The sequence below is a fragment of the Cetorhinus maximus genome, chromosome 11, assembly GCF_964194155.1.
Source record: "Cetorhinus maximus chromosome 11, sCetMax3.hap1.1, whole genome shotgun sequence".
In the NCBI taxonomy this organism is placed as follows: Eukaryota; Metazoa; Chordata; class Chondrichthyes; order Lamniformes; family Cetorhinidae; genus Cetorhinus; species Cetorhinus maximus.
In genome coordinates, this window is record NC_135889.1 from 75,402,529 (window position 1) to 75,424,850 (window position 22,322).

Below are 22,322 nucleotides of genomic sequence, written 5' to 3' on the forward strand. Positions count from 1 at the left end.
GATACTATTTAAAATGGAGAGAGATTGCAGAACTCAGTGGTATAGAGGGATCTGGTACATGAATCATAAAACGTTAGTATGCAGGTGCAGCAAGTGATTAAGAAGGCAAATCGAATGTTGTTTAGCATGGGGAATGGAATATAGAAGTAGGGAAATTTTGCTACAGTTGCACAGGGCATTGGTGAGACCACATTTGAAGTACTGTGTACAGTTTTGGTCTCCTTAATTGAAAAAGGATATAATACCATTAGATGCAGTTCAGAGAAGGTTCACGCGACTCATTCCTGGGATGAAGGGCTTATTTTATGAAGAAAGGTTGAACAGATTGGGCCTATACGCATTGGATTTTAGAAGAATGAGACGTGATTTTATTGAAACTTACAGGATCATGAGGGGACTTAACAGAGTGGATAATGTGCAAGTATTTCCTCTTGTGGGATAGGCTAGAACTAGGTGACACATTTTAGACCATAAGACATAGGAGCAGAATTAGGCCATTCGGCCCATAGAGTCTGCTCCGCCATTCAATGAGAGGATGGCTGATCTGATAATCCTCAATTCCATTTTCCTGCCTTGTCCCCAAAACCCTCGATTCCCTTACTGATTAAAAATGTCTATCTCAGCCTTGAATATACTTAACGACCCAGCCTCTACAGCCCTCAGCGGTAAAGGATTCCACAGATTGACCACCCTCAGAGAAGAAATTCCTCCTAATCTCTGTTTTAAATGGGCGACCCCTTACTCTGAGATTATGCCCTCTGGTTCTAGATTCCCCCACAAGGGGAAACAACCTCTCAGCATCTACCCTGTCAAGGCCCCTAAGAATCTTGTATGTTTCAATAAGGTCGCCTCTCATTCTTCTAAACTACAATGAGTACAGGCCCAACCTACTCAACCTCTCCTCATAAGAGAATCCCTCCATTCCTGGGATCAACCTAGTGAACATTCTCTGGACTGCCTCCAATGCCAGTATATCTTTCCTTAGATAAGGGGACCAAAATTGTTCATAGTATTCTAGGTGTGGTCTAACTAGTGCCTTGTATAGTTTTAGCAAGACTTCCCTATTTTTATACTCCATTCCCTTTGAAATAAAGACCAACATTCCATTTGCCTTCCCTATTACCTGTTGAACTTGTATGTTAGCTTTTTGGGATTCATGCACAAGGACTCCAAAATCCCTCTGTGCTGCAGCCTTCTGCAATCTTTCTCCATTTAAATAAATACTCAGCTCCTCTATTCTTCCTGCCAAAGTGCATAACCTCACATTTTCGCACATTATATTCCATCTGACAAGTTTTTGCCCAATCACTTAACCTGTCTATATCCCTCTGTAGACTTGTGTCATCCTCACCACTTGCCTTCTCACTTATTTTTGTGATATCCACAAACTTGGTGATAGTACATTCACGTCCCTCATCTAAGTCATTAATACATATAGTAAATAATTGAGACCCCAGCATTCATCCCTGTGGCACTCCACTAGTTACAGGTTGCCATCCCAAAAATGCCTGCCTTATCCCAACTCTGTCCTCTATTAGTTAGCCAATCCTCTGTCCATGCTAATATACTACCCCTGACACCACGGGCTCTTATCTTATTACATAGCCTTAAGTGCGATACCTTATCGAGCGCCTTTTGGAAATCCAAATATATTACATCTACTGGTTCCACTTTATCTATCCTGCTTGTTATCTCCTCAAAGAAATCTAATAAATTTGTTAGGCATGATTTCCCCTTCATGAAGGCATGCTGACTCTGCTTGATTAGATTTTGTATTTCTAAATGCTCTGCTTTATATCCTTTATAACAGATGCCAACATTTTCCCAATGACAGATGTTAAGCTAACTGGCCTATAGTTACCTGTTTTTTTGTATCCCTCCCTTTTTGAATAAGGATGTTGCATTGGCCGTTCTCCATTGCTCTGGGACTTTTCCAGAATCTAAGGATTCTTGGAAGATTACTACCAGTGCATCCACTATCTCTGTAGCTGCTTCCTTTAATATCCTAGGATGCAACCCATCAGGTCCAGGGGGGTCATCAGCTTTTAGCCTCATTAGTTTCCTTAGTACTTTTTCTCCAGTGATAGTTATTGTATTTATTTTCTCCCTGCCTTTTGCTCCTTGATTACTTCGTATTTTTGGAATGTTTTTAATATCTTCTACCATGAAGACTGAAGCAAAGCATTTATTCAAATCCTCTGCCAATTCCTGGTTGCCCATTATTATTTCCCCAGCCTTATTCTTTAAGGGGCCAATATTCACTTTGGTCTCTCTCTTTCTTTTTATATATTTAAAGAAGCACGTACTGTCTGTTTTTATATTACTTGCTAGTTTACCCTCAAAGTTTGTTTTCTCCCTCATTATTATTTTTGGTTAGCTTTTGTTGGTTTTTAGAACTTTCCCAATCCTCTGGCTTACCACTAATCTTTTAAAAATAAGAGGCTTCTCTTGTTCCCTTTTAAGACTGAGATGAGGACTTTTTTTTCCTCTCAAATGGTCATTAGTTTGTGGAATTCTCTTCCGCAGAAAGCAGTGGAGGCTGGATCATTGACTTTATTCAAGACTGAGTTAGATAGATTCATGATTGACAAGGACATTAACTGTTATGGGGGCAGTCAAGAAAGTGGAGTTAAGACCATAATCAGATCAGCCATGACCTTATCGAATGGTGGAGCAGGCCCGAAGGGCAAAATTACCTACTCCTGTTCCTAAGTCTTAAGTTCTTACGTTCCTATGGAGAATGCCATCATAATTGGTATTTCAAGCATCTGAGCACAAGACACCTACCAAGAGTAGTCTGCAAGTATCTGCTTCATTATGTTATAAAGCAGCATGAAAATGGCTTCATAGTTATCTGGAAGCTTAGCATTCTGATTAACAAGTTACAATGGAACCAGGAAACTGCATTATGTAGTCAAGGTGTCAGTGATGTTAGTTATGAGATAAATGAGCTGAAGCTTATGAGCTCTATATGTTCCAGTGAAAAAATAATGAATTCGGAATAACTGAAATTTTAAAAATATTTTTGGCAAATTAAGTTCATTGATATATTGCTTGTTTCATGAGTTACTGTTTGGGCTGCAAGCCGAAATGAGAGAGAGAGGCTTATTTTTTTTAGAAATTTTACTTGCATTTTCTGACATTTATGTAATATAAACAATGCTATACAAAAACAAAAAATGCTGGAAAAACTCAGGAGGTCTGACAGCATCTGTGGAGAGAAAGACAGAGTTAACGTCTGGAGTCCGTGTGACCCTTCAGCACTTTTTGTTTTTGTTTCAGATTTCCAGCATCCGCAGTAATTTTCCTTTATAAATAATGCTATGTTACACTTATTAAAAAGTTATTCTGAATAAGACTTTTGTTAGATGAAAGCAGTTTGCTTTCACAACTCTGAGAAAAAAATCAATTATTTTGTCAGATTTTGATACGTACTTCTACTCTGCGAAGCATAACATATAGCTCCTTCACTCACGGTGCCACAACTAGCACGTTTCCAGAAACCTTTAGTGTCCATAAACACACAATTGCCAAGTGAATCAAGATGTCCATACTCCCAAGGCTTGTATTCTGGATTGCTTCCATCTGACCATTCGAATGTTGATCCTTCCTAATATAAAGAAAGGAAAATTAAAACAAAGGGATAACTGCAATGAGCTAATTAAAATTAAATCTTTAAGATGAGACCTTAAACTGAGGCCCTATCTTTTAACAGAGGAAGAGGTAAACTATCCCATAGCATCATTTATCGAAATGCAGGAAATCCTTCCATTGTACCTGGCCAAAACCACAAAAATTAAATTGATTGGCCATTAATTAATTTGTTTTTTTTTGGACTGGTGAGCAAATTAGTGTTATGTTTACCTATTGAATGAGTAGCTGCGTTTACAGTAGCTGTAATGTGCCAAGGGACATCCCCACCACATGATAAAGCATTAGATAAATGTTTTTATTAAATACATCGAGTGTTATGTTTATCAAATTACAGTAGCAGCTCAAAACAATCTTTCTAATGATGAGTGGGGAATGTACTCATAAATTTCTAACTTTGGCTTTGCTACCACTATTCTAAAAGAAATGGAAAACAAATTTTAAAATTAATTTCACATTTTCACTTCTCTGCAAAACATTGTCCCAGATAGCAAGAAAACAACCAATTTTTAGATCTTGATCAATACAGTACTGTGGTTTGGAGTCACTTGTTCTTCAGGCTGCCTGATTTTAATTTAGCAAAAGCCAGGCATTCTCTTACTTGGAGCCCCCTAAATTGCCTGCTAGAACAAGTGAGCATTTTAAAAAATTCATTCATGGGATGTGGACATCAATGGCTAGGCCAGCATTAATTGCCCATCTCTAATTGCCCTTGTTCAGAGGGAATTTAAGAGTCAACCACATTGATGTGGGCCTGGAGTCACATGTAGGCCAGACTAGATAAGGACAGCAGATTTCCTTCCCTAAAGGACATTAGTGAAGCAGATGGGTTTTTTTCCTTATGCCTGCTTGATTAGCTCATAAAACACACGAATGGGAGATCTTGACCTTGAGAGATAGTATTGAATGGGTGAAATTGAATTATTTGTTGACATATTACATTCTTGCTGGAAAATAAGCTTTTGACTGGGGCGGAGGAGCAAAGAAAACAAGAGGTGCAGGTATACAATTATCACTGGAAGTAGCGAAACAGATTTAAATCGCTAAAAGAGCAAAGACAGCACTAACGTTCATTTCTAGAGGACAAAACTGAAAAGCAGAGAAGCTATGTTAAACAAAAACAGAATTACCTGGAAAAACTCAGCAGGTATGGCAGCGTCGGCGGAGAAGAAAAGAGTTGACGTTTTGAGTCCTCATGACCCTTCAGCAGAACTGAACTGAGGATACCCCCCAACATGTTGTGTGGCACTACCACCGTGCTAAATGAGTTATATTTTGAACAGATCTAGCAGCTCAAGACTGCCCATGGAGCACTGCGGGCCATCAGCAGCAGCAGAATTGTACTCAACCACAATCTGCAACCTCACGGCCTGGCATATCCCCCACTCTACCATTACCACCAAGCCAGGGGATCAACAATGGTTCAATGAAGAGTGCAGGAGGACATGCAAGAAGCAGCACCAGGCATACCCAAAAATTAGATGTCATCTTGGTCGGGTTACAACACAGGACTACTTGTATGTCAAACAGCATAAGCAGCAAGTGATGGACAGAGCTAAGCGATTCCACAACCAACGGATCAGATCTAAGCTCTGCAGCCCTGCCACGTCCAGTCATGAATGGTGGTGGCTAATTAAACAAATCACTGGAGGAGGAAGATCCACAATTCCTCACCCTCAATGATGGAGTCGTCAAGCACATCAGTGCACAAGATTAGGCTGAAGCATTTGCAACAATCTTCAGCCAGAAGTGCTGATTGGATGATCCATCTCGGCCTCTTCCGGAGGTGCCAAGCATCACAGATGCCAGTCTTCAGCCAATTCAACTCATTCCATGTGATATCAGGAAATGGCTGAAGGAACTGGTTACTGCAAAGGCTATGGGACCTGACAATATTCCGGCAATAGTATTAAAGATTTGAGCACCAGAACTTTCCATGCCCCTAGCCAAGCTGTTCCAACATTGGCATCTACCCAGCAATGTGGAAAATTGCCCAACTATGTCCTGTACACAAAAAGCATGACAAATCCAATCTGGCCAATTACTGGCCCATCTGTCTCCTCTCGATCAGCAAAGTGAAGGAGGTGCTATCAAGTGACTCTATCTTAGCAATAACTTGCTCACTGATGCTCAGTTTGGGTTCCGCCAGGGCCACTCAGTTTCTGACCTCATTATAGCCTTGGTTCAAACATAGACAAAAGGGTTGAACTCCAGAGGTGAGTGTGACTGCCTTCAAGGCAGCAATTGACTGAGTATGGCATCAAGGAACCCTAGCAAAACTGGAGTCAATGGGAATCAGTGGTAGCAGTATGTACCATCTACAAGGTGCACTGCAGAAACTCACCAAGGCTCCTTAGGCAGCACCTTCCAAACCCACGACTGCTACCATTCTAGATGGACAAGGGCAGCAGATACATGGGAACACCACTACCTGGAAATGCCCCTCCAAGCCACTCACCATCCTGACTTGGAAATATATCATCGTTCCTTTACTGTCGCTGGGTCAAAATCCTGGAACTTCCTCCCTAACAGTACCATGGGTGTACTGGGCAATAAATGGTGGCCTAGCCAGAGAAGCCCACATATATATTCAAAATCAGGCTGCAAAAGCTCAAAGAAACTGATCTCTATTTTACAGTTGTTTCCTATTATCCTCTCTTCATAGCAACATAAGATACAGCTATTGTTCCTTGTAAGTTCCTTCATGGTCCTCAGCAAGGACTCTAAAGACTGTTCATAGTAAATGCAGTCTGCCACAAGAATGTAGTCTAGGTCAGGTGGAAGGTCTTTCACACTTATTTATACATTTATATTTATATATAAATCCCATTCCACTTGTCTATTCAAATTGCTACACTACTTTATTCCTTCGACTTCATCTTTGGATTTCTAAATTTCCCTCCATCTGACCACGCCCCCACATCTTTTATTTTAAAGCTCAATTCATATCCCCAGTTATATGCTTCATCAGAACTCTGATCCCAGCCGGGTTTAAGTGGAGCCCATACCAAAGGGACAATTCTCTCATGCTCCAGCACTAATGCTTGCACCCCATGAGTCAAAACCCCTTCTTCCCACAGCACTCTGAGTCATGTGCTTAATAATCTGCTTGACCCTAAGTCAATTGACATGTGGTTCAGGTAATTATCTAGAGATAATTACCTTTGAGGTTCTGCATTTTAACTTTGGACCCCAAGCCCTCAAACACTCTCAGCAGAACATCATTTCTAGTTCTATGTCCTAGGTTCCTATATGGACCACGACAACTGGAATAGCCCCCGCCCCTTCCAAGTTTGTCTCCAGCTGCGAGAGGTCTCTAACCCTGACACCGAGCAGGCAACACAACCTCCGAAACTCCCGATCACAGCTACAGAGAACAGCATCTATCCCTCCTGACCATGTTGTCCCCTATCACTACCATTCTCCTTTTCACTCCCCCCACTTGAATGGCTTCCTGTACTATGGTGCTATGGTCAGTTTTCCCAACTACCCTGCAGTCCTTGTTTTCATTCACACAGATAACAAATACTTTGTACCTGTGGTGAAAGTCAAGGGCTGAGGCTCCTCCATCACTACATCCCTGATCCCCCCCATACCTGCCTGGCTTGCAGTCACACCTTGCTATCCCTGTCCACTGGCCAACTCTAAAGTTCTACTTAACACAAGGGGCATGGCTGCCTCCTGGAACAGCGTCAAGGTAATTCTCCCTTTCCCTGATGCTCCGCAAAGTCTGTGATTCAGACTCCAGCTCAGTAACTCTTAAGCCAAAGTTGCCCAGCTTGTAGGTGCTTAAGTTACTGCAGGTACATTGTCTGGGGTTGCAGTGTTTTCCACAAACTCCCACATATTGAAGTCATTGCAGAGCACCTGCCCTGCCATATCTATCACTAATTATTTAGTTGACTAATTAACCAGTTACTGAATCAGTAAATTAATAGCAAGTTACAGTCTTCTAGCTTGGAGACAAAAAGAGGAACTGGAGGTAAAACTACAAGAATAAAAAGCAACACCTTATTTTCCTTTACAACAAATTCCACTATAACACACAGTTTACAATGCATTCTCTTCCCCCTGATCACTGTGCTCCACATTAGTAGTAAACACTATCTACTTATATAGAGATATTACTCATACCCAAGTTACAATGGCTAAATCAGCTTTTTGATACAGTAATTTACACTTATTCAGGCAACTACTTTTAAGCTGATTGCCAGATAACTGCCACTGACAGGCAGTTTCTGTTAATTATGCATTTTAACTAGCATGCACTTTCTTTTGCAGTTTTCAATTTCTAAGTCAAATTCTAAATGTTAATCTGAATTACAGTTTGAGAAATATTTACCAGAGAGATCCCACTTGCACCAAATTCCTGACTTCAGTACTCAGTTTACGAAGCAATGTTTCCTGATCACTTTGCTGCACAGTCTCTGTACTGTATGTCCTATGTAAAACAGATTGCTGACTTGCCATTGCCTGATTTACACTATTACATAAAGTGAAGGTCTACTTAACTTTCTCCAAGTGGGATGCCAAACCAACAGACCACACTTTAGGGACTTTCCACAGGGAGGAGCAATAGATCAGACTGAGTTACCCCAGATTGCTCTCATACACTTTCTACTTTCCAGTTCAAAATTCAGACTCGACCTATTGCTGGGTTATCATACAAGCAAAGACATATAATAACAGAAACAAAAGCTCTAAAACAAAAGCTACTAAACACCTTTGTATAGGTTGGGCAGAATTTTAAGCAGCAACTGATTTTTGTTTGTGGTACTATATTAATGTGCTATAGTTATGATGATGTGTAATGTGCCTTTTTAGAAAACTTACATCTTGACTGAACAAGCCAATCCAAAGAGGAAAACCATCGGACTTCACTAAGCTCTTCAGGAACAAATGCTGAGATTCATTATAGACACTGGCGAGTTGATATCCAGACATTTGGCATTGTTGCAGTGCTGCATACCAATTCACCTTGTTCTGAATTAACATGTACTTGTGGCTTCCATATTCTGCCTTTGTAGGTGGAGGTTCAAAGTGGCCTGGGTTAGGGTCTAAACATATAAGAGATGTTAAAATTAAACCACATGTCTTTATTCACCATTCATTGCATTTTACATTCTTGAAGAAAAACACTTCATGTGACTGGGATAGGATTTATAAACAGGAAAATTGTCACATCTAGAGATGTTAGCACTCTTGTCACTTATTGCGTTCAGACAGTGAGGCAGTGTTATAAAATATGTAGGCAAAAGTCAGGTTAGATGCCAGGAAAATGTTTATTTTTTCCATATTGTTTTAGAACAACAAGCAATCCAAGCACACGGTAAGGATGGGCACATTAGAGCCTATTTATAAGGAAATTAACAAGTCCCTGAGTGAGAAGCAAGGTGTCAACTGTGGCTCAGTCCATAGCACCCTCGCCTTTGAATCAGAAGGTTGTGGGTTCATGTCCCACTCCCGGAAACCAAGAACTGTGATTGTACTCAAAAGAGTTGCAATCTGTGACTGCTGATAACTCGAAAGAATTTAAAGCATTTACACAGGGCTTGGATTAGATAAATCATCGGCAACCACCGACTCTTGGAGCTTGCTTAATTGCCCAATTTAGTTACATAGGCATTGTTCCAAAATTGGCCATTATTTTTTGAACCTCCCTCCATCCACTCCTCACAAACTAGGAATTAGCATTGTTGGAGGCTATTAGGGAGGCTCTGTTGCCTAGTGTGTGGAGTTGTTCCTTTTTTGAATGCTCAGAAGAAAACAAATCAAAAGCATGACAAGGCAAAAAAAGAGGGTACAAAAGAGGAGAGAAGATTACATTAATAGAGCTAAACTACTCCCTTTGGCCCAAGGGACAGGTACAGCTTGCTGCTTTTAAACTTATTTATTATTTTCGCTTGCAATTGAAAAATACACTTTTAAGATTTGGAAAACGTTGACAGTTCTAGCCTTGGCTATGATAACATTTGTCAAACGGTTCTGCTTATGAAAAGATCTCCACAGAGTAGGTTCAGGGATAAAGAAATTTCCTTTTAGGATTTTGAACATCAGGACTCATTCTGCACAAACCAAATTTGAGTGGAGATGCCCCGTATTGTCTCAGTTATGAGCAGAAGTTAATCAGCTCTTAGCTGAAGAGCATTTGAATGATCTCAGGGAACCTGTCATGAAAACTCTGCTAGTAGAGCATCAAGCACATGTGAAACTCCTACAAAGCCTCTGAAAAAGTGCAGCAGATGGCCAGGTTAAACGCACAGTTCAACGTCCTCCTTTGCAGCAACATAGGCAATCATAGCTTATGTGATCCTGGAGGCAAATCAACATGCAGGCTTGTAATGGTGACATTAATATTTTGAAAGACAAAATATCCATATTGACATCCACAACATTCCAAATACTCTCAGAAACCATTCTTTAGCATTCGTAGGAGACTTAAGACATTAAATCTCAAGGTTTAAGAATTATAATTTCATAAATTCTGTGTTCCTGCAGATCAGTGCCAACTGGCGTCTTGACCCCATGCCAAATGGGAAAGGAGGAGATAGCTGAATGGAAGCTAGGAGCATCTTTACTTTGGACTGGTCTTTTAGCAAGATTTTTTAAAGTCTTTTATCTTGTAGGCCCGGTGTTTCATTTGGAAGTCCACTTCAAGACTGTCTTCTGTATGGAGAAATTTCCCTAAAACGAATGGAAGGCTGAATGTTGATTTCTCCACAGAGATCCTCTTCAACCATTTACGTTTTGAGAGAGGTCCAGGCAGTGGGTGATCGAGGGGGTCATCTGACCCGACTGTTTGCCCCTTTTCCACAGCTATGTTCGTGGCTGGGTGTCCCTGGAGAGGGAGCACGTAGTGTCTGCCGGCACTGTCAAGGCCTTCCGTGCTCGGTGGGCACTGTGGGGACTGGGGTGTTTTAATTTTGGTTTAATGTTTGTAAGTTTCCTTTAAATTTTGTCTTTGTTTTTGCAGTTTCCTTTTAAGGGGCTGCTTTTTAATTTGTCCCCAATTTTGTTAACTTAGTTTATTTGGTTGACTCAAAAGAGTTTAACACAGAGCAAGTGACAGGGTGCCAGAATGGGGAGGCCCAAGGATTGTTCTAATACAATTCCACAAAGAAAGACAGAATCAGCCTTCCTGGGGTGTTATTCACAGTAACCCCTACTTCATAGTAGTACGTAAGTGGTATAGACAGGAGCGTAAAATTAAATAGAAACATTGTCAGATTAAGTGAGTGAGTGAAACTGTGGTTGAAGGATTTCAAAAGAGGTAAATGAGTGTGAGGTCATTCACTTTGGACCAAGAAACGATATATCCAATTATTATTCAAATGGCAAGAAACTAGGAAACAGTGGAGGTTCAAAGAGATTTAATGGTCTATATACAAAATCACTAAAATGTAATAGTCAGGTATTAAAAAAATTAAAAAGGCTAATGGAATGCTAGCTTTTATAACTAGAGGGCTAGGCTATAAAGTGAGTGTGTGCGCGCATACGTGGTGGGGCGGGGGGAAAGATTTGCAACAGCAGTACAAATCCCTGGTTAGATCACATCTGGAGTACTGTATATAGTTCTGAACACTGCACCTTAGAAAAGATATATTGGCATTGAAAGGAGTGCAGCACAGATTTGCCAGAATGTTACCAGCTTTCCAAGGGTTAGAGTATGAGAGATTACATAAACTAAACTTGTTCAGGTGGGTTTTCAATGCAGGGTTGGGGAGCCGACACCCAGATGAATTCTGGGTCCCGGCCCTGTGCTCAGGTTGCGCCACTATTATGATGTCATTTTTAAATGTAAATAGCCTAATTGGCCAGGAGCGGGTGAGCTCGGCACCTCAAGGAAGTGGAACTGCCCGCCTCGCGTGAGCAGGTAGCCCCTTGGAAATGGAATGTGGCAGGCAGCAACCTTGCATGGCAAGGTAGGGTCAGCGCTGGTTGGCCCTAAAGATCGGTTTAAAAACCATTACCAATGAAGTTATTAGGGTCGTGCTGTGAACTAGACAACACGAGACTGACATGCACGAGGACTGATCAGCCTCATCTGAAGAAATCTTCCGAAAATTCAATTGTGGCCCGCAACGGCTCCTTAACAAGCTCCCTAAGGAACTTAAGAGGCTGTAATTGGCATCAGACACCTTCCCTGCTCCCTCCCTCTAGCCCTTTGAAAATTTGAGAACTGTTCCTGAGGCTTTGAGATCTGGAGGCACCCCTCAGGGTCCTGATTTTCATTGCTCGCCTGCACTGGGTCTCAACCCCACCTCCTATGGAAAATCCCAACTGTATTCCCTGGAATATAGAAGAACATGGGGCGATTTGAATGAGATTTAACAATTAAAAATATATTATGGATCGATACAAAGTTTTTCCATTGGTGACAGAGTCCAGGGCAAATGGATGTAATCTTAAAATCAGAGTCAGTCCATTCAGGAGAGAAGTTAGGAAACACTCATTCAGGCAAAGGATGGTACAAGTGTGGAACTCTCTCCTACAAAAATGCAACAGATGTTAGCTCAATTAATAATTTTAAATTGGAGACTGATAGATTCTTGATGGACAATGGTACAAAATGATACAGAGAAAGGTCAAGTGGCAAAGTGTAATTCCAGCGAAGCCATGCCCCTTTTTGTGTCATGAACTGAAGACACATCCCTTAAGGTCTGTCTTCAGTTCATTGAGTTACACAGCTTTTAAATGGACCTGTCAACCCCTGAAGCTGCACAGCCTCGCCCCTCAACAATGCTCATCCCCATGACCACCTCGACACTGCTCAGCCTCCTCACCCCCTCTATGGAGCTAAGATACAGATTGGCAGTGATCAAACTGAATGGCAGAACAATCCCAAGAGGCTGTGTCAGATCCGTGAATCCTTGAGTTAAATGACAGAATTTAGGGTTAATGATGTCATCTTGACCTATATCTATCACTGGCATGGTTGCATCTCAGCTAGGGTTAGCTAATCTTACACCCCTTTACAGAATTTAGGGAATAACTTAAATGGACTATAAATCCAGCACATCCAAGTCCCAAATTCTGACTCTGCTCCCAGATGTATCGCTGGGTTCATGCTTTACCAAACCATTTGAATTTTGGGATCTGTATCTTAAAACACATACATGTACAACTAAAATGTGCTACATTGTGTTTTGTACTGTACTGTATAGTGTTTCTGTCCTTACAAAGTCAGAATTGCCGCAAAGTTCCTTACAACAGTGGGATGACACGGCTATTTCCAAGCAGACTCAGGCTCTAGCTCCTGACGCTTCACAGCATCCCCTCCAAACAATTCTCATTAACCTCCCCGCCAAGACACTGCTTACCCACCCACCCGCTGACAGTGCTCACCACTACCCCGTATCCCCTCTCGCAACTCACCTTCCCGGATCCCTGGCTCCTGTCCAGCTGATGTCAGGGGAGTCAGTATTGTCGGGGGTATGGGGGAAGAAGGGGGAAATGAGTTGTTCAGGGTGGGAGGGGGGGGGTGAGGGGGCTGAGCAGTGTCGAGGTGGTCATGGGGATGAGCATTGTTGAGGGGCGAGGCTGTGCAGCTTCAGGGGTTGACAGGTCCATTTAAAAGCTGTGTAACTCAATGAACTGAAGACAGACCTTAAGGGATGTGTCTTCAGTTCATGACACAAAAAGGGGCATGGCTTCGCTGGAATTACACTTTGCCATTTGACCTCCTAACTCTGTTCATCACTGTTTTCAAACTGGAGTTGGGACCAGAAGTTGCAAAGGCTCCAACATAAGGCAGTTAAATTGCAGTCAGCGACAGGTACTCCTGCTGCTGACCAGAAGATCTAGGCCACTGATGTTGTCATACAGTCACATTCAATAAAATGCCTTTTGGCATCTAATGACATATATTAACAATATTTTTTAGCAATACTTTTAATCACTAGAATTAGCTGTAGTCAAAAGATATTGTTAAATTAGTTTCTTACCTTTTTCAATTTTACAAGCAAAAATGCTTTGCAATATCAATTGTACTCGCTGCAAAGGATGGTCAAACTGATGCCAGAAACCATCCATATCAAGGCCAGCTGCTAGAAAATGGTACTGTGCATTCTGAAAGTCGGGCCTTCCAGAGCGCCAGTTTGAATATTGCACGAAAGAACCATCGTACCACATCGTATGATTGCCTAAAACAGAGGAAAAAAAAGTTACACTGTTTCTAGAATTACAAAAATGGCAAATATATATAAAAAAAGTTTTCCTTGCGAAATGAAAGAACAAAAAATAAGGATAGATGACCTTGTGGGCCCTCAAGTCACTCAACTGTTCAATATAATCATGGCTGATCTTGTGCCTCAATTTCACTTTCCCACCCACTCCTGTATCCCTCAATTCCCTGAGAAAACAAAAAAATCTGTTTCTCTCAGCCTTAAATACACTCAATGATAGAGCTTCCACAACCTCCTGGGGTAAAGAATTCCAAACATTCTGAACCCTTAGAGCTGAACTTTCACCTCGGCGTGCGGGTGCTTGCCCGACATGCATGAACGTGAAATAGCACACGATGACATTGGGCGAGTGTCCCAACATTATCGTGCACCCACGCAATGTTTCGGTTGGCGGGCATGCACAGCAGTCAGCAGAGCACCCACTGACAACTAAGAGGGCCGTTAAGCCCATTAATAAATTAATTAAATTTTTCCCTGTCCATCCAACCGCGAATAGGCCAAGCGGCCTTTGCGTTTTTTGCGAAGCCTCATCCACAGGCAGGATGAGGTTTCAAAGAGTGATTAAAAAAAGATAAAAACTTTTAAAACTCATTTTTAACATGTCCCTGCTCATATGACAGAGTCACATGAGGGGACATGTTTTCCTTAATTTTAAGAACTTTATTTGTAAAGTTAAAAATCTTCAGCTCCCTGAGGCAGCTCTGTGCCTTCAGGGAGCACTCTGAGAGAACACCCATTCGCATGTGCTGACTTCCGCACTCACCCTCCTCCCCCCACACTGGCAGCGCTGAAGTTCTCAGCATGCGACTAACGTTGGCTGGCCATTAATTGGTCAGCCAACATGAAATCGCTGGCAGCAGTCTGTTGTGCAGCCACTTTGGGCCCACCCACCATGCCTGCCCAAGGGGAAAATTCTCCCCTTAATTTCTCCCCATCTCAGTGCTAAAGCATCAGCCCCTTATCCTGAGACTGCGTCCTTATGTTCTTGATTCCCCAACCAAGGGAAACAACCTCAGTGTTTAACTTGTCAAGTTCTTTCAGAACCTTGCATATTTCAAATAAATCACTTCTCATTCTTCTACTTCATAGAGTATAGTCCCAATTTACTCATTCCAAACAACCAATCTACAAGAATTTGTGTAGTGCCTGTAACATAATAAAATGTCCCAAGGTACTTCACAAGAGCATTATAAAACCAAACATGACACTGAGCCACATAATGGGATATTTGGTCAGATGACCAAAAGCTTAATCAAAGAAGTAGGGTTTAAGTAGTAGTAAGGAGGAAAGCGAGCCACTGAGACAAGAGTTGTAGGGAGGGAATTCAGAGCTTAGGGCCTAGGCAGCTTGAAGGCATACCACCAATGGTAGAGTGATCAAAATCAGGGTAGCTCAACAGTCCAGAATTGGGTGAGCACAGGTATCTGAGAGGGCTGTGTGGCTGGAAGATATTACAAAGATAGGGAGGGACGAGGTCACAGAGGGATTTGAAAATAAGAATGAGAATGTTAAAAATCAACATGCTGCTTGACCAGGAGCCAATGTAAGTCAGTGAGCACAGGTGTGTTAGGTGAATGGGACTTGGTGCGAGTTAAGACATGGGCAGCAGAGTTTTGGCATGACAGATTTATGGATGGTAGAATTTGGGAGACCAGCCAGGAGCGTATTTGAATAGTTAAGTATAGAGGCAGCAAAAACACAAAGCAGGGCTTGAGCAACAAATAGCTGAGACATTGGGCTGAATTTTCACTCTTGTGCCAGGAGCGCAGAGTAAGGAAGATTTCCAACTCCACAAACCCGACTCAGGAGAAAGTGCCTCTAACGGTCAGATTTTCATTCTGGCGTGGTGGCTGCAAACTGGAGTTGGGCCTGCCAATCCCCCAAAGAGTTTGGAAGTGGCTACAGAGGCTTCTGAGTGCCAAGGTGGACTGTTTAAAAGGCCTACCTTGGTGTTCTGGGACTTTGTCCCAGTTGTAACAAAAGTAGCTAAATCAAAAGCAGCATTCAAGACCTCATCCTTCACATGCCCCACACACTCCCCATGCCCCATCCATGCCAACTCATGCCATTTTATGTCCTCTGCCCATTCCCCATGGCTCCTCCTACTCTCCATGCCACCTATGTACCTCTACCCATACCCATGGTCCCTCATGCCCTCCATTCCAACTTAGCACCAACTCATGCCAGCCCATGACCCCCCCAAACTCATCCACATAGCCCCTATGGCAACTAGTACCAAGTGATGCCAACTCATGACCACCCACCCACTACCCTTTGCCCTTACACCCTCTTTGCCAACTCACCCAGTACCAACCATGGGCTGACCTCAGGGGCCATGGTGAGATTAAATAAAATATTACAGATTTCACTCTTCAATTACTGTTCAATACATTTAAAATCCCAGTACTTAATTCCTTATAAAAACAAACATTTGTATTCATAGTTCCGTATCAAAGATAGCTAATCCCTTTCTAACCTCTCCCTTCACACCCCCAAACTCTCCTCTCTGCTCAGTCAAACAAACTGTGAACTTACAGGCCCTCCAGCTGTGATAATGATAGGTTGTGGAAGCAGTCTAGCAGCACTAATCCAATAATGATGACCCTCAGGCTCATGTCAACAAATGTCTACTGAAATTGCAAACACTGATTTTTTTTTTCAACTGCAGGCTGGCTGTTTTTCCATAACTTAAAAGGCAAGATATTTAAATGACCTGACAGTTGCAAAGACCTTATCCAATTTTTAACACACATTTATGTCTGCTCTTAACAAACCCAAAAGGTACCTAACCCCTCCCAAAGGGGAATCTGACCTTTCCCAAAGGGGAACCTGACCTCTCCAAAGAACTCCAGTAGGTTTAGACATTTCCCTCAATGCCTAAAGCTCATGAGTCATGTTTCAGAAACCTGGGTGACGAAAATTTCTCCTGTTTGAAGTCAGTTGCACTTTAAAATGTGCTGCTGTTGCTGATCTGCAGATGTGTGAAATATATCCTGCCCCCATTTCCCACCCCCACACCCCCAACAGTAAAAATGATGGGTGCTGGATTCGGGGTTGGGACTTCCAGATTCCAGGCTCTGGCGCTATTTTAGCTAAGGCCTTCTGACCTTTATGCAAATTTGGACTAGGATGAAGTTGGCCAATGTTCAGGAGGTGGAAATTAGCAAATAAGTGGTTCGAAGCTCATCTGGTTATATGGCACCAAGATTGTGAACAAACCGGTTCTGTTTCAGAATGTTGAGAGAGAGAGCAATGGAGTCAGTAGCTAGAGAATGTAGATTGAAGCAGGAACTGAAAACAATGGCTTCAATTTTCCCAATAATTAATTGGAAGTAATTTCTGCTCATCCAGTACTGGGTGTCAGATAAGCAGCCTGATAACTTGGCAACAGTGGAGGACTCCAGAGATGTAGTGGGGCCGTAGAACTTGGCATCATCAGCATACATGTGGAAACCAATGCTGTGCTTTTGGATGATGTTGCTGAGGGGCAGCATTTAGATGAGAAATAGGAGGAGCCAAGGATCGATCCTTGAGGGTCACAAGAGATAATGGCACAGGAGCAGGAAGAGAAGCCATTGCAAGTGATATTCTAGCTACAATTAGATAGACAAGAATGAAACTAGATGAGAGTAGTCTCACCCAGCTGGACAGCAGTGGAAAGGCTTGGGAGGAGGATAGTGTGGTGAAGCATGTCAAATGCTATAGACAGCATGAGAGGAGAAGTTAACCTTTGTCACAGTCACATAGGATGTCATCTGTGATCTTGATGAAGACATTATCAGTAAGGTGGGGGTGCGGACCTGATATATTTAAACTTGGGAGTTCCAAGAAAGATGGACACCGATATGGAAGGTGACAATACATTCAACAACTTCACAGGAAAAGGAGGTTAGAGATGGAGCTGAAATTTGCAAAGCTGGTGGAGTCAAGGTCTAGTTTTTGAGGACGGGGTGATGACAGCAGATTTAAAAAGGCAAGAGAGACAACACCTGAAGATAGTGAAGTGTTTACAATATTGGCTAACTTGGGGATCAGGAGAGCAAGTTGTCTGGTCAGCAGGTGGTGGGTCCCATGGTCAAGGTGGGTTCGGATAGGGCAAAAGGGAGATGAGAGAAACTAGAGGAAGAAAGAAAATCTAGTAAACCTCCCCAATACCACCTCCAATGCAAGTATTTCCTTCCTTAGATATGGAGACCAATACTATATACTCTATTCCAGGTGTGGTGGTCTCACCAAAATCCCATACAATTAAAGCAAGACTTCTTGATTTCTATACTCCAATCCCCTTGCAATAAAGGCCAAAATGCCATTTGCCTTCTCAATTGCTTGCTGTCCTTGCATGTTAACTTTATGTTTTCTGTGTAAAAGCACACCCAAGTTTCTAGGAACATCAACATTTAAGTTTCATGACTTTTAAAAAAATATTCTGCTTTTCTATTCTTATGACCAAAGTGAATAACCTCAATTCTCTATACTATTATTCTCCATGTGCTACCTTGTTACCCACTCGGTTAACTTTTCTCTATCTTTTTGCAGCCTTTTTGTGCCCTTCTCAGAGCTTCCATTCTCATGTAGCTTTGTATTCTCAGCAAACTTATTCTCGGTCTATGTAATTTACGAATATAGATTGTAAATCACATTGATCCTTGTGGTACTCCACTGGTTACAGCTTACCAACTTGAAAACACCCCATTTATCCCTACTCTCTGCTCCCTGTCTGTTAATCAATCCTCCATCCTTGCTAATATGTTGCCCCTTCCTCCATGAGCCCTTAGATCACATATTAACCTTTGGTGTGGCACCAAACACCTTTTGGAAACCAACACTTATGCAGCTTGAAAGGCTTTCATGCTTAAAAAAACACGTGTAACAGGAAAATCCTTCTTTTCAACCTTTATAATGTGAGAACTTACAACTATTTAATTGCAATTCGTCATTCATCTAATAGTGGTTAATTGCAGAAAATGTTGAACAGGAGGGAAATGGGAGAAAACGTTACTGCATTAAGCCTGCTGGTCTCCATCAGGGCCCCATTATTAGTTTTCTGAAGTGCAGGTTGAAGGTAAGGAAGATATAAAGTTTCCTTTCCTAGAATGCATAAACTGCAATTTGTCACCCCAATGCTTTGGCTCGTTAATTGTTGCAGCATTCCAGCCAATCAAAAAAAATTGAAGATCAGCAGCGTGAGTAAATCCAATTTCAAATTCCATTCTTAGATGATTTTATCAAACTTATGGTTCATTGGAACAATCTGTACATTAGAGCGAATTGTACATTACCTTGACATGATTAAGAAAGTCTTCTAGCTAAACTACATTAATAAATGACAACTATTACAACTGTTGAATAATCCTGCATATCTGGTACAATTTCAAATTAATTTTGTAATCATAATTTGTCAAATGACAAATTAGATTCTAGGCCAGTTTATCATACATTATGCATTTATTTTTCCAAGAAATGCAATGATAAACAATCTATCCAACATAGGGGAAGAAAAACTGACATTATTACATAACCAAGGATATCTTGAGGAGCACACCATCTATCATGACTCCAAGCACCAAGAAAGGAATTCAAACCATATAAACTAGGAATAAGACATTGTGCATTACTTACCATTATATCTAACACTTAGCCACACCCATTTATATAGGTAACTGTGAATTATAAGTTGTTCTGTGACAAAGTTGTTCTCTTCTTCACTTCTAATTGTCAAAATATTGGACTGCAAATCTTTTGGCAAAAGATAGTAACATAAATTATACTTTCCACCAAGTTTAAAATGCATCCATGTCACAAGTTGAATAAATGTTTTAAAAAGGAAAACTAGGGATTAAAGAAACAGCTGGTTCCATTATATTTTTCAGCTCTACAACTGTGCATATCAATAGATTTTAAAGCATATTGCATAAAAAGATTTAAAGATGAACTACTTCAAACAGCACAGTATGCAGAATTTACTGGCTAGAACTGATAAAGCAAGCTACAGAATTACAACTGGCAACAGAATATTTCTCACCCAATTTCTTGCACATGCTGTGGACAGTGCTCTCTTCGAAAGACCTAGGCTTTTCAGAATTAAGTAGGAAAGCATAACAATTATTTCTGAACGGTATCCATAATGGTCCTTGAACCTTATGAGGGCACCTCACGGTTTCAACATCAGGCTTTTCGGGTGCTAATTCTTCTGCCAAATTGAAGTATATATTTTAAAGTATGCAACCTACTGGTTTCATTCTGAACAGATCATACAAGTAGCACAGACAGCATAATCAATTATTACACAAATATTATTCCTCCCAAGCACAGAATTCCAAATCCTTGTCTTGTTTTATAAATCTCTCCGCAGCCTCACCCATCCTTCCACCTAACCTCCACCAGCCCCAAGTCCCAACACAAGCCTTTTGATCTTCTGATTCAGGTTCCTACACATTGCAGATTCCCGCTGAACACCCTCCCTTAACTCTTCTGCTTTGTTATTTTTGTCTACATCTTCAAAATCCTTTTGGCCAGGCTTTGTCATCTCTCCTAACTTTGTTGTACAATGTCCACTTCTTCACTGCAATGCATCTCAAGACAGTTTACTTCGTTAAAGCACTATTTAAGTGTTGGTTGTTGCTAGTCCCACGAAAGAAAAAACTTGCATTTATATAGCATGTTTTATATCCTCAGGATGTCCCAAAGTGCTTTACGACCATTAAGCACCTGGGTGTTGAGTTTCACATCACATCTGAAAGACAGCACTTTTAGCAACCCCTCAGACATAAATATAGCAAACATTTTGAATCAGGTGAGATACTTACTTTGCTGAATATGGCAAATAGCTCCTTCTAAAGTTGAATCACAGCCCAAAGTTCTCCAGAACCCATCAACATCCATGTACACACAGTTGTCAGTAGGCGCAGAATCATCTCTGCTCCAATGACTATATATTGTGTGTCTTCCATCTGACCAGCGAAAGTGTAACCCATCCTGATTTTGAAAACAGAACAAAACATTACATTTCACATCGCAAACTAACAATTATTAAACTCACCTACAGTTTACAAACACACCTACAGACACAGAGATCAGGAATGTAGACTACACACAATTCTCACGTCAGCAGCAGTTTACTGGTTGTTTTCCTCAATTCTGGAAATGCAAATCAACAATTGGACTTCAAGGCTCACTAAACAGTAGAGAATAAATTAATCCAATCCTCGGGGGCTTTCAACATGGAACCTGAATTCAACAGAATATGTATTGGAAAATTGGCACTGCAGCATTGTAACCTTGGAACCAAACACTGTCCCTTTGATGGCAGCTCTATACTCGGCTGTTTCAATTTTAGGAGCTGTTTGCCATGCTCAACTGGGAATACAGGATACATAGATGTATTGAGGGTTCAGTTTCATCACAATCTCACCAAAGAGCTTGCCTTAAGGATACCTTCTCAAAAAAAAAAGCCAATTTTTTTGGACAGTGGGGACAGGGGCGGGGGTAGGTTGGATGTATTCAATTATCTTCAATCATATCACACATGCCATATAATTAACATGTAATATACTTCACTAGCATCAAAAACTACACTTTGACCATGCCTTCATTTATGCAAACAAATTAAAGTTAATACATTTTTTTAGGTTAATATCTTTCAGACTGTGTTAAAAATAATTGTAATAAAGTGATATATGTGGAGGCATGAATGATGCTTCTCTAACAATGGATGCACTTCAATGTATAACATTGCATTACTTCTTGCAATATAAACCTATTAATATCCTCAAGAGTGATTAAAATGCATCTTTAAGCTGAACGTGGCCAACTGTTACTTATAAACGATGGTACAACTTGCTTGTAAATGGAGCTCCAGTGATTAATGGCAGTATATATAGGAGCACCATGGCAAAGTATACTTTGTAAAGATACAAACTGGTCTGATGTTAGTTTTGCACACATGTAGAAACAACTAACCAAAGGTTTCAAGAAACAGCAATGTATTCTGATAATGAAAAATCTAAGAATGTTATATAAGTGTATTTTACTTTTTTTGGGAACTTTAAGGTTTGCAATGTGGTCTTGACATCACAGCTACATTTACAAATTTATTTCTGCAACAAGTTTGCTTTTCTCTATTCCTTTTGAGCTCCATGGTCTTCATCAATTCACCAAGAAATAGATTGCAATGAATGTTGCCATAATCATCTAGTTTCCAGGTTTATTTTAATATTTTTGAGGCAACTTTTAGTTTTAGATAGATTAAATTTGTATGGGCAAGGTAATTAAAATTCTGGGCTTTAGAAATTGCCAGACCTCAAATCATGGCAGTTCAAAAAATGACCTGTGTTTATTTAATAAGTCAAAGTAGAAGGGAAAGTGGGCTAAAGATGGCAGGTACTTAGCTAGAAAACTGGAGACAATGCCTGACCTACATTGCCCTGGTTTTTTTTTAAGTGAAGTCAATTAGTCATGCAAACCTCAGTGTCAAAAGTTTTGCTTTTG

General features: G+C 41.0%; 1 protein-coding gene across 1 annotated transcript in view; it reads right to left on the minus strand.

Moving 5' to 3' along the window:
* ly75 (lymphocyte antigen 75) overlaps window positions 1-22,322 on the minus strand; it is a 158,037-nt gene that overhangs the window by 9,929 nt on the left and 125,786 nt on the right. The window contains exons 26-31 of the mRNA XM_078552240.1: window positions 20,642-20,810; window positions 19,858-20,025; window positions 19,455-19,571; window positions 13,596-13,793; window positions 8,485-8,708; window positions 3,436-3,610 (exon numbers count right to left, since the gene is read on the minus strand). Of these exons, the coding sequence (XP_078408366.1) occupies window positions 3,436-3,610; window positions 8,485-8,708; window positions 13,596-13,793; window positions 19,455-19,571; window positions 19,858-20,025; window positions 20,642-20,810 (1,051 nt within the window). The remainder of the gene's footprint in view (window positions 1-3,435; window positions 3,611-8,484; window positions 8,709-13,595; window positions 13,794-19,454; window positions 19,572-19,857; window positions 20,026-20,641; window positions 20,811-22,322) is intronic.